The 12923-nt window shown below is 40.6% G+C and overlaps 1 protein-coding gene across 1 annotated transcript in view; it reads left to right on the plus strand.

The window, feature by feature from the left end:
• Positions 1-2019: 2019 nt before the first annotated feature.
• The window catches only part of UBE2F (ubiquitin-conjugating enzyme E2F (putative)), a 79094-nt gene continuing 68190 nt past the window's right edge, over positions 2020-12923 (plus strand). Inside the window, exons 1-2 of the mRNA XM_009584022.1 lie at positions 2020-2154; positions 11891-11920. Of these exons, the coding sequence (XP_009582317.1) occupies positions 2037-2154; positions 11891-11920 (148 nt within the window). The 5' untranslated portion in view covers positions 2020-2036. The remainder of the gene's footprint in view (positions 2155-11890; positions 11921-12923) is intronic.

A 12923-nucleotide genomic window follows, 5' to 3' on the forward strand; every position in this document is an offset into this window, starting at 1 on the left:
TCCCATTGAAGTTGTTTTCATTTGGACTTGGCATCTAAAAGGTTTTTTTTGGGGGAGGGTGTTGCCTGCAGTTACAGTTTTTCTCTTCTATTTTTTTTCCTTTTCGGACCCTGTGTCACTACTTCCCAGACTCCCCTACGCGCCCCTTTTTTTTTTTTTTTTTTTTTTTTTTTAAATTTAAAAACGAGCTGTTGTCTTTCTCTTCTCCAAGGAAAAAAGGACTGTTTTGTCTGCTTATTCTTTCTTTCTCTGGGGTAGTGGGAGAAAAAAGCCTACTGAATGTTTCGGCTGAGCAAGCGGGATTTATATTTGCCCTGAATTTTACTTTTCTTTTTTTTTTTTTTCTTAAATTTGGATCTTGAAGGTAATACACGTACTTGTCAACTTCAGAGAACTTGACCTTCTTGTAGGTCTTACCAGAGTTTCATACTGTTAGGTACTATTGTGAAATATATGCTTTCCTTTTTTTTTTTTTTTAAACCTTGTTACTCACTTATCTCTTATGTTCTTCTCAACATCCAAGTGTTGTGTCAGTCGTTTCATTTCTCCTCGCCCCTTCACTGGTATTTTGGTGTTGGCTTGATGTTTGGTATAAATCTGTCAGCTGTCTCACAACCTTGGGAAAGCAGCAGGGCCATCTTTATGGATGTAGTGACTAGATTGGCAGGCCAGAGGCTTTATCTCCTGTTTTCTCTGGAGCAAGAACAAACAAAATGAACAAGCCAAGTAACTGCTGTTGCAGTGGACTTGTTAAACTTCACTTCAGGGCTTGTTACAAGAAGGAAAGAAACATCGAGACACATAGAGCTGAAGCTGACAGAGATGAATCTTGTATCGAATCTTGTCGTTTTATAGTGTGATTGTCTTCATCTCAGTGGTTTACTGGACTTTATCGTTTGCCTTATGACTATCTCGGCTGATTCTCCATTTTATAGTATGAGAGCTGATGTTACCTGAGCATCTGTTTCATGTCTTGGTAACTCCTGCATCATACCTGTCTGGTCTTCTATGCAAACTAGTTCATGTAAAGACTATATGCTCACTTCTTACAGTTTTTTTGCCTTTATTTTGTTTAATTAATTCATATGACTAAAGGATAAACATTTCTCCTACCATTTCAGTGGTGGTTGGGCCTAAAGGGTATGGATCTTGTCAGCATTATGTTGGTTTTGGCCAAACTGTTAAAGAAGAATGCGTTGCCTTCAGCTAGGAACAGTGTCAAAAATGTATTAAGCCATGACAGACTGAATGTTTTGGTTTTATGACTTTGGCATTCTGTCCACCTTTTATTGTAATTTGTTTATCAGTGCAGTTATCTTCTATAGTGGAGGACTGACACAGCAAAAAATCTCTTCATTTCAATTATCAAATATGTAACTCTCTGTGCTGTTGCTTCGCACTGTGAAGGGTTACTGTTGTGCAGCTGCATAGATGATTGCACTACTTGCAGTTTAAATCTGTTTCCTTTCCTGTGTCCTGGTAGCTGGCTCAAAGCTCACTTCCTAGTGTTAGAGAATTGTTCCAGTAACCCCTCTCCTCCCCTTTCTCTCTTCCCCTGCGCCCCCCCGCCCAACCCTGAATGTTGTCATGCGAAGTATGGATGAGAGTGGTTGTAGCTGGTTGTCTGCCCAGGGGTGTGGCAGGGGTATTTTCACAGCAATCCTTTCGAAGGAGCGATGTCAAGCAGTGGTATACTGTGGTAGATGGTGCAGTGAAATTGGATTGTAAACAATGATGAAAGTCTGACCTTTCTCCAGCAAAATTCGGCTTCCTCTTGGCCTAACGTACTGTAACTCTCTCAGTATTCAAATCTGAAACAAACTCTCATTCTTCAAGTACTCTAGGCTGTCCTCGTCTTTAATTGCAGTCACTTTAGCTGTATATATCGTGTTCTTTGTTTGACTGCTAAGAATATGATGATAGTTGTTGAATAAGGAGCTAACTGTAACTTGGTTTTGTACTTCCCCCCCACAATGTTTTAGTTTTGGTAATTGACTTTGTTCTAATATTTGTGTTCTAGGTTGAAGACAGCAGTAATGCTAACTCTGGCAAGCAAGTTGAAGCGGGATGATGGTGTCAGAGGACCCCGTGCATCCAATCCAGCTTCTGATTCAACTCGGAGGGTGTCTGTTCGAGATAAATTACTTGTTAAAGGTGAAAGGAACTTATATTTAAATATTTTGGGATTTACAGTTTGCAGGAGTATTGCCGGTAAACAATACTAAATTGCATATAAAATGATTTCCAGAAGTATTTTTAAAATTGCTTGTGACTTACCTCAGGATTTATACTGTAGGGTATATATTGGCATACATCGCATCTCCAACAGCTCTTTGCCTGTAGGACGCTTATTTTAATTGAATAATGCAAAATGTAAAAAGCCTCCTCCTTAGTCTGCTAAAAACCTAATCCATCGTTGGGAACTGTGTCATCAGTTAAAACATTATGATAAAAAATTGTCACATAAGTGTCACTAAATATATAGGAGAGGAATATCAGAATTGATTTGATAGGAAGGTATTTTTTGAGCAAAAACATAACTGCCTGTGACAGGAAAGAAAGTCCTAAGAGTAACATTGGTGTTCCGGTGATCTTTAGTGGTATAGATCAGAGGCAATAAACTTTAAAAAGCTTAAAAAAGCGTTGCAGAGAGATATTTTTCATAGGCCTGGAGTCACTGGAAGTTGAGTATGAAGTAGTGAATAAAAAAACAACACTAATTTTTGTAGTATGATAGGGTCTGTTCTAGGAAGGCTACTGTAGGTTGTTACTAGCTGGCTCGCCCCTGGTGGGCAAAAAAAACTTTTACTTTGTGGCAGTTCTGGATAAATGAGGTAGTTTGTAAGACAATAATTAAACTATTTTACTATAAAATTGGGGACAGCTCTTTCTGGCTCTTCATTTTTTCTGTAGCATAGGTAATCTTATATTTAAAAATCCATCGATGCCGACACTTTGCAGTTGCTGTGGGCTTAAACCCAGGTTTACTCTCTCTGGTAATAGTTGAGTGTTTTAATGCTTGAGCTGTGCATCTAGTGGCAAGGAATATGTTGTTTAGGTTGATGTTTCTGCTAAAAATGATCAATAGCAAATATACTACTGTTGATGTGTAAGCTGTCTGGTTAGGATTTATGCCAGTCAAATAAATGTGCCCATTTCCTGGTCTTATTTCAGAATGGCTTGAGACTGACACGGGTATATTTGCCTGAATGATATTGCCTAACCATAGTGTTACCTATGGCTTTTTCGAATTAAGGTAGATTCTGCCATATAACTGTATACTGGAGCAAGGTTCCACTGCAAATGCTGCTGCCTCAGTGCACTGGGAAGTGCCTCAACTAGACTGTAGGAACATTACGGTCACAATTTTCTCTTTGCATTGTTCTGAGGACAGGGAGTTTTAATTCACTTTAAACCCTGATGTGATAACTCTTGCAAAGAGCTTGCTTTAGACTTCCAGTTTGGAAATCCTCAGTTAACTCCAATTCTGAGGGGGAGAGATATCAGGCAAGAGGAATAAGCTCTTTAACCAGGCTAAGCTACAAAGCCAAATTACTAAATATATATAATCTGAGATTTTCATTAACCTGCAAGTGTAGACTTGAGGGGAAAATAGCAGTATAATATAAATACACTTCAACTGCAATGCCTGGTATAGCGTGAAGTGCCATAAGAAATTTTACTGTACCCTTATAGTAATCATGTTTTTTCACTTTTATGACTAAAACCTTACCTATGTCTGCAGGGGAAGAAAAGAACGTAAGCTATAGAAAATTTGTATTGACATTGCAATTGCTATGGCTACCATTAGCAAATCAGCGCAGACGAAGTATTGAACGAGTTGAGTCCCAAACTGACAAATGTTAAAAGCAGGTCACTGCTGGCATCCTTCTGACAAGCGCGAGTGTTGGATTGTGATCTGATTGTGTGTGAAAGTTGTATGACGTGGCTCTCTAAAAAGAGTTGTAGGAGTGGCTGTCAGTCTGGTTAGAATGGTTTCTGGACTGAATGGGAACTGACAGTAGAAGTCGATCACTTCGGTATAACTATGCTGAAAGCACGGGGAAAATCTAGTAGTTAGTCTGAAAAAGACTTGTTGGGGAGATTCTTTTTTAAGCTACACTTTAAACTAAATGTAGACCATTCAGTTACAAAAGTTTCTAGAACTTGCTCCAGCTCTTAAAGCTAGATAGCTGAAGCAGCATCTACAATGTTGAGAGCTGGAGTGAAGATGGACTTCTGATGTTGACAGGTCTTTTTAGGTCACGTTGTCTAGGTCTGCAGGAATGAGTTTGATAGGGAGTGACAAACTGCCTGCCAGAGGTGTGCGTACAGCGAGGAGGAGGCCTTTTACTGCTTGATTGTGCGAAACTGTAATTGGCTGTTGTATTAGACTTGAAACAAAGTCGGTGGGAGCCTGTAAGAGTAGTTGTAAGTAGAAGTTGTTACTGATGTTTGTTTAGGCTGGAGTTATTAACCAAAGAGATGACAGTTGCAGGCTCAATCAGGTCAATCTCTTGGCAACTATGAATTAAAAAATAATCTGTTCTACAAAAAAGAAAAGAAATGCTGGCTATCAGTAAGGAAGGAGCAGGAGGAGACGAGAAAAGGCCCAGCATGTTCTGCTTTGTTGTGCTGAGGTTAGTGCTGGTTCAGTTGTACCTCTTAATGGTGTAAGTGGTGGTGGTTTTATTCTACTGTGTAAAGGCTCTGAGCTGAAAGAACAGGGGACTGTGGTCACGTACATTAGAAAGCTCAGTGATAGCTATGTTCTTTCTGTAGCATGTCTGGATCCTTTTTGGCTTCAAATAAGCCTATAGCTTCTGAGTCAATAGGAGAACAGCGGGCAACTGGTCTGTGCAGCGTCCTCCACAGCAGCTTAGACACATGGTGGGCTGTCCTGGAAGCTTAGCTGAAGGTGATTTTTGGCACAGTACCTTAAATCCCGGCTGACCCTGGGAGCTGGCGATAGTGTATGAATCAAGGTCAGGTAGCTGTTCGCCTGCTGGACTGATGATGTGTTGGAGAGATACTCTCCTATTCCTGATCCTCAGTAAATTGGTGATAGTCTAATAAATTCTGCAGTCAGATGTCTGCCAGTTTTACTAGAAGTATTGCCCAGACAGACAGTGTCTGTTTTTTATCTGGAGATAAATTAAAGACAGCCTTGTTTGTGTTGATAGAAAGTCCTGTCCAGGGAGGCATTATAGGATCTCTTTGAAGGATGTGTTGTCACATTGATAACCCTGCAGTCCTCAAATGTATCGTGTATACTGACTGGTAAATAGATCAATGACATTTTGATTATGGGGTAGATGGCCATGACCCCAGCCAGTGATAAGTCTAGACGATGCTTACAAACTTTTAAAAATTTGGCATAGACCAACTACATATGTCTGCTAACTGATATTGCCTTAAAGTAGGAAAAATAAGTGATAATTTAGGTATGATGTTAGCTATTTGCACCGTATGGATAAGAAGAAAATTCAAAGTCGGCATTTGAAATACTTTTGCTAAAACTGGAAGTATGTGAGCTGTCAGCTGAGTGTTGTCAGGTGCTGGACTTGGCTTTAGCGATGGGTGCAGTTACATAGACTTTTTTCCCCACTTCTGTGAAAATGTCACTCTTAAAATACAGGTGCCCTTGTTAGTTTTTCTAAGCTGTGCCTTGATTGCTTACATGTCCAGTATTGTTACATATTCAAATATCAATCATGGCTCAGGGCACTGTTTTGTTGGGTTATTTCATGGACTTATTACGAAAGGCAAAAACCTCTATTCCTAGATAGGAAGTTTTATGTAAGGAAGCAATTCTGAGACAGCTGGATATTCTCTGGGGTGTTAAAGTCGTGGCTGCTAAACAGGATTCGGTAGCAGCCTGTCCCCTGCTGATTATCTCAGCAACTAATGGAGCACACTTGGGAGGTTAGCAGGGCACATGTGTCTGGCGTGAGGAGCACGGTGGTAGTTCTGAAACTCTGGGAAGTCACAGGAAAACATCCACTGCTTCAAAATCACTGAGGGCAGAAGTGTCTGAGGGTGAGGGAGGGGGAGGACAGTAATTCAGGCTGACAGATCTTGGAGAGAGGCTTTCTGGCCAAGGAGGAGTGGACTGGAGAGAGACCAAGCAGTGACTAGCCAAATGGAGGAAATGTGAACAACTGGAGAAGGTGGAAAGCAAATACTGACGTGGGGAGGAGGAACAGACAGAAAGGTGCTTAAAGGACCTCTGCTGCCTCTCTGGCAGGGAGAGAGGCTCTAATAAAGCACAATTTTTTTTAAAAGTTCAGTGTGACATATTCTTGCATCTCTATTCTCACAGGATTTTCAATACAGGCTCAGTTGGAGAGTAGGGCCCTAATTCTGTAGATGTAGTACTCAAGTTAAAATAGAGCAAGCAGTACACCTACTTTAGCAGCTTTCAATTTGTTCTGTGCTGCAGAGGCAATTTTTGATGTTAAATTCATCTCTAAGGGGGGAACTTAATGAAGTTAGGAATAGGGGCTGCATGACTGCTCCTGCAGCATGCTGTGAGCCATGCAGGGCTGAACTTGAAAGGCATCTCCTTTCTGAAAATTTGAAAGGAGCAGAGGACAAGTCAAAGTACTATTAAGTTTAATATTGTATACTGAACATGACTACTAGATTGAATTAAAGATAAAGAACATGCCAGGACGTCAGTAGTAGCAGTGATGTATACGCTTATTGATCACAAAAGTTAGCCCTTGAAATGCTTTTTTTGTAGTGCACCTAAACATCATTCAGTTTTATATTACCAGTGCTGCTTAGTTTGATTGTAAGTGACAGCTTGAAATAACTTAATATCTAAGAAGATGAGTTAGCATGGTTTATTCCTCAGTTGTCTTCAACATTTGTGGGTTTTACAGCCAGATTTATGTAACCGGAAAAAGTTTCAGGTGTGCATTTGTAGAAGAAAGTGAGAAACTGATCACAAAAATGAGGTAAATGTGCATTGTAAGTAAAAATGAGAATCCGTGTATTTGCTTTCTTCAAACCTTCAGGTACGGTAATATCCCTCCTCGCAGTAGCAGGTGAGGAAAATTGAGAGGGGAAAAAATACTTGTTTCTTGAGAATTAATAAAAACTTTCCTTCATTAACACTCTTGAAGTTACTTGAGGCATTGTTTTGAAAATGCTGCATTAACTTCTGCACATTGCACAACTTAAATTGCAAAAGCATTTCCTCCTCAGTGATGTTTCTTCCCTCCCCTCCCCCCAAAATGAAATCCTTTATTTTGGAAGAAGACAGTGGAAAGCTGCTTGATGAATGAGTGATTTATATTTATTGAAGAGGAAACTAGTAGTTTACACTAAAATGCTTGCAGCCTAACTGTGATAGATACTGTAAAGCCAAAAAGACACACAAGAACTGAAGCTAATTTGAAAAATTATTACTGAGACTTTTTCTAGGATTTCACTGACAAAGGGTGGCCTGGTCAATGTATTGCTTCACTTCTTACATCTCTGAGTTTCAGCATACCTGAAGTATGAATTGATATATTGCAGTGTTAGAGATTTCCAGCCACAGTGGCTTTTTCTAGTTTTTGATGTCAGGGTAATAAGTTTTGTAACAGTGTATAGAAGCTGAAGCATGTGATTTGATAGTATCTTGTTTAAAATAAACATTTGGAAGTGGAAGGAAAACATACATCTCTTACTCTGTTGAAAAACTTGAAGTATTAGGCAGCTTGTTTGACTTCTAATACTGGTATGTATGGTTGTACAGTTCAGAGGAGCTAAGTAGGAAAAGCTATAAAGGCAGATGGGTAGAATTAGCAGGCAAACAGCATAATACTGCTAGAATTAATACTTAGAAAATAGAGTTTTTGTTAGAGAAGTAAGTATTGCTGTGGATGAGAACGTTCATTTCAGTTGAGGAAATAATGCTTTCATTTTGTGTACTTAAAAACAAACTCCAGTGGGAAGCACATGGCCTGAGTCTTTGTGGCAAGGCTAGTAAACAAAGCATTTGTATATTCTGACTGGTTGAGTTGGGCAGGGGGAAGGGGAGGGAGCAGGACAACGTGATTGTAGTCTGTGCATTACTGAATATAACATTCACGTGGGTCTCTCATAAACCATATGCCTGTACACATGTCAGGATTGTGTGTTCCTATTTCTGTCTTGATAATTGTCATGGGTAGGGAGAGTTATTATTTGTGAAATTGTTTATAAATAGCTCTGGCTGCTTGTGTTAGGCTTAGCTTTCCCCTGTTTTATAAAGTTCCTAAGCTGCTTCTGAGACATAATCAGTTTGCATTCAACTCTTCCAAAGTCTGTGGTAGGTTTAAGTTTAACCCTTGCCTTTTTACTCTTTTTATGGTTTAAAATAGCGTTTGGAACTGTTCAAACAGGTGCATACTGGGTCAAGAGCAGGACTCTGCAAATATACCTGCTACTGGGGTGTGCTCCTGCATCCAATCAAATAAGGTTTCAGGAACACCAGACTGGCTGGTCGGGAGCTAGTCTGGGTGAGGGCTGACTGCACCCGAGTTTGTTCCCTGCAGAAGCTCTGGTGTGTGTCTGCACTTACACTACGGCCTTTTGGACCTACCTGGGAGGGCTTACCAGCATGGGCGCAGGGTCTTGCGGTGCTCCTGGGTTTGCTGCTGCTTGGCAATCAGCCCTCTCGACTGCGAGAGGAATTCAGATGGTCTGCAGTGTTTCTGCACCTCTGCTAAGCCAGCACTGAGCAGGCATTGACGAGCCCTGGTTTTTCGTGGAAGTTCTGGAGTGCTTTCGCACAATATTTCCTGAGACTTGGGTTATCCGGTTGTTTGTCTCGGCATCTTAAGGAACGGTGAGGTGGCTGTGAATTGAGACACAATACTGATTATCCACAAAGCATTATGAAAAGCAGTCGAATTGGGCTTTCTTTACTGTTCAGCTGTAATTGCAGTCATTTTTTGAAAGAGGAAGTCAGAAAGATTGTAGGATTAAGTTTGTTTAATTTAGTGAGGCTTTTAGAGCTCTTGGAAGTTCAGTGCGTTGGAGGCCTAACTGTTGTTTCTACATTTTGCTTGCTTACAATTCTGTTGAACCATGCCAATAAGTTGGCAGACTGCACAGGGGGCATTTTCTTATGGAGAATATTCTTGTCAGTGGTATTACTTTATGTGGAAAAGACATAACTTAAAACATCAGAATCTTAATGGAGCTTGAGCGATGTGGCCAAAATGTTTGCTTTCTGAGCAGTAAAATACAAGAACGATTTCAATGTCAAGACTGTCACTACCAAAGAGTCATAGAATTTGGAAAACTCACAAACACCGTAGCTTTGGCCCATTAAATGTGCTGGTTATTGTTAATCACCAATGTTTATATGGCACAGTTAGTAGTAACATCTGTTTCCTTACTTGATGCTACTTTAAAAGTTTAGTTTATTGAAGCAGGTCTTTACCTGCTTTTTTTATCTTCATAAAGTTGTTCCATTCTTAGTTTCAGTGGTTTGTTGCAGAGTTGATTAGAAACCTTTATTTTGGGGAACTTGCCTTTGTTCACAAAGCTTTCGTGTGGATTAGTTATCATAGCCTTCCCACCTCTTTGCACACCTTCAAAGAAAGAGCACGCTGTTCTGTACTCATGGGTGTGAGCACCTTCGTTTTCATGTTTTCACAAGAAAACCCGCTCGTTCATGTGCCAAGACAAAGGGAAACACAGAAGCGTGAATGCATGGCAGGAAATTTTTCACACTTCAAAGGAGCTATGGTGATCAGTAAACTCTCTACTGAACCTTGCAGGAGGCAGAAGTGAGGCCCCGGCTCAGCAGAGCTGCTGCAGCCCGGCCATTGCTGGATTTGAACATGCTCTGTCCTTTGGTGTTTCCCTTTTCCCTGCTGCCCTTTTCTCAGAATTGAAGCAAAGAGTGGGCAAGATTCATTAAGCCGAACAACACACAAGCACAGAAAGCAATAAGGAAAGCAGTCAACACCTTAAAATAAGAGCCAGGTCCTAAACTCCACCCGCTAGTGAAGATTGATAGTGCCTCCCACTGTGAAAGGCTGGTGAGTTTAAAGTGAAAGGGGTGGGGGAATACTCTTATGATGGGTTTGTACAGCTGCAGCCTTCAGTAGTTGGTTATGGCTTGTCATTCTTTTTTTTAACCAGAAAGGGAAAGTAAAAATAAAGTCCTTGATTATAGCTGAAATCACATTTTTGGTATATGGTAAAGACAGTACTCTTTGAAAACTTTTAGCAAAAGTAAGCCCCCAGTGTTGGGGGTCTTTCAGTACGTAACTTTGGTTAAATCAGCTGTGGCTGCTTGAGTGCTGCAGAGTGTGGGATTTTAAAGAGTGCAATTGTGAACTTTTTAGGTAAGTGTGAAACACAGTTTTGGTGGGGTTTTCTCTCTTGGTATAGTAGGCTGCAGGTGCAGGGATACCAGGGCTCTGCCAAGCAAGTGGGAGGTGGGAGTCAAATAAGCATCATGCTCGCTGCAGAGATCAGCCGGGTTTGGTAAGCATGGATGCAAGAAAAGTTCTGCAGAATTAGCGAGCTCTTAATTGTGATGAGCTCAGTTTGGATTCTGTGCCAAGAAATTGCTCCCCATATCTTAAACTGAATTACAGTTTTCTTTAGACATGTGTTTTTGAGAGTTGGTGTTGAAATCTCTTACACGTTGTTGTTAGCCCAAATAAATGGGCTGTGTCTGTGCAGACCAGAAAGCAAAGTTAGAAATCAAGTGGAAAAAAAGACTGCAGGAAATGCAGAAATATATTTGATTAGGTTTCCTAGAACTTCAGAAGTGAAAGGGGGAGATATCTTGATGCATCTCGTTCATGCTTGTGTGAAATACAGGTAGTTGAAAGTAAGACTTTAATAAAATACACAAAAGAAGGAGAAAGCAGGGGGTCTTCCAGAGAAAGTAGCGTGTTAGAGAAGGGGCTTAGGAGTAAAATTCCTTTCCTAGGAGCTATGCAACTGAATCAGGCTACTTCCTTTCTTTTATGAATAACTTTTAAGTTTTGTGCATGGGGAATACAATAAATAAAAAGAAGTCTTAATTGAACAAGAGTGCATATCTATAGCAAACCATGCTCTGAGGGGAAATATCCAACAGGGATAGGAGCAAAAAATCTTAACACTCTGAGTTCAGCAGTGCAGAGGTTTTGGGGGGGGCGGGGAGTAGTGCAATAGATGCAGGTGTTTTTATCACTTCGCTATGCACATTGCTGTGCTGAGTGCTTGAAGTGAAGGTTTGTCTTTCCCTCTTCTTTTGGTGCTCTTAATGCTGGCTTCTGCAGGCAGGACAACATCTAGTATGACAGTGCCACTGAAGCAGGGCTTCAGCAGCTGTTTCCAAGCGTGCAGTATGTGATATCGTGCTCCAAGGATTCTCCACAAAAGCAGTGCATGACTGAGGGAGTCCTATAGCTGATGGTGGAAGAGCATTAGCAGGTAGATGCTGGAGAGTGGTGATGCTTGTGCAGGCTGTGAACCTCTTGTGCTTCTTTTTATTATTGGACTGACACCCCAATTCTTGAGGTTTTTCTGCTCTTGTGTTTTGCAGGCTGTGGGGTTATGGCTTTCTGTATTTTAGGGCTTTACGTAGACAACTTCAGAGGTTTGGATGATGCCACCTTTTGAAATGCCAGCGCTCTGTGTATTAGAAGCCCTGGTGCTTCAGTCTTGGCAGAGCTGAACCTCCTAAGCACAGTAGGATATGTTTGCATTGTATGTAGGGCAGCTGAGTGTTTTTAGTAATGAATTCCATGGCTTAAAGAGAAATTTGAAGGTAAACCTCCAGTGCAGCTTAATTATTTTAAGCGAAATTTGATTTATAGGGTGGTTTAAATTAGATCTGCCAATTTGGACTTCAAGAATGGCTTTATGCTTGCATAAATAACAGTATTTTTTTTTCTTTCAACAGAGGTTGCAGAACTTGAAGCTAATTTACCTTGTAAGTATAGCATTTAATGGCATGCATTTTAAGGGGAAAAGGACCATTGAACTGAATGTTTTGACTGAAGTATGAATGCTGATGATATTTGTTAACTCCAGGGAAAGCTGTGCAAAACTCTGCCACTCAGGCTTTAACAGGTTTTCTTTGTTGCTCCCTCTTAAGGGGTTGTGGAGAGGTGGATCCCTTATTAGTGTCCTTTGGAAGCAGTATTGATCATTTGGCTCTAGAATTTGGTTGGTGGTGGAGTGGGAGCTTCACTCATAAAACACCTGAAAGGCACCTGGAACTGAAGAGTGCATTTACTGCCTCATTCCTGTTTTTCCTCCATTCTTTCATTTTCAAAACCAGAGATGCTGTTGCAGGGGCAGAGCAAATAGCTCAGTTCTCCAGAAACATATTAAGTCAACGTAGTGCTTTTTCACTTCACATGCAAGCTGTAACCTGATGTGTTTGTTAATAGTGAAAATACTAATGAAAAATTGTCTTTTAAAAAAGTAATCCATATTCCTTAAAAAAAAAAAAGGCAAGATAGTGTGGTTGTAGCCCTGGAATCTGACTTATGCTAAAAAGTTGAAAATATTAATGGCCACTTTAAAATAGGCTTTTAAGAGCACAGGGTAAGTGTGCTTCTAAAGCTGAGGATACATAGTTAAAAATCAAATACATGTTTTCTGCTCTTTAGCTTTAGAAAGCCTAGTTCTGTAACGGACAGCAAAACACAAAGCCCTTTTATAAAGGGGAGTAAAGTTCCTGCTGCTCTGTGTTTGTTGCTGAGGGTGGGTGTTGGCAATGAAGCTGGGTTGTTGCTGAGCTCCCTTTCCCTTCAAGCGTTGACTGGCACAGCATCATTCTGCCGAGAGTTCTTGGAATACAGGCAAGCACAACAAGTTATTGCCTAATAAGCTCAGAGGTACATTCAGAGCCCATCGCTCGCTCTACATAACTTCCTGTGGTGCATGTTCCTGTTTCAGAGTCATCTAAGATGTTTTCCCTGCAGGGA

Source organism: Fulmarus glacialis, unplaced genomic scaffold, assembly GCF_000690835.1.
Source record: "Fulmarus glacialis isolate BGI_N327 unplaced genomic scaffold, ASM69083v1 scaffold3848, whole genome shotgun sequence".
In the NCBI taxonomy this organism is placed as follows: domain Eukaryota; kingdom Metazoa; phylum Chordata; class Aves; order Procellariiformes; family Procellariidae; genus Fulmarus; species Fulmarus glacialis.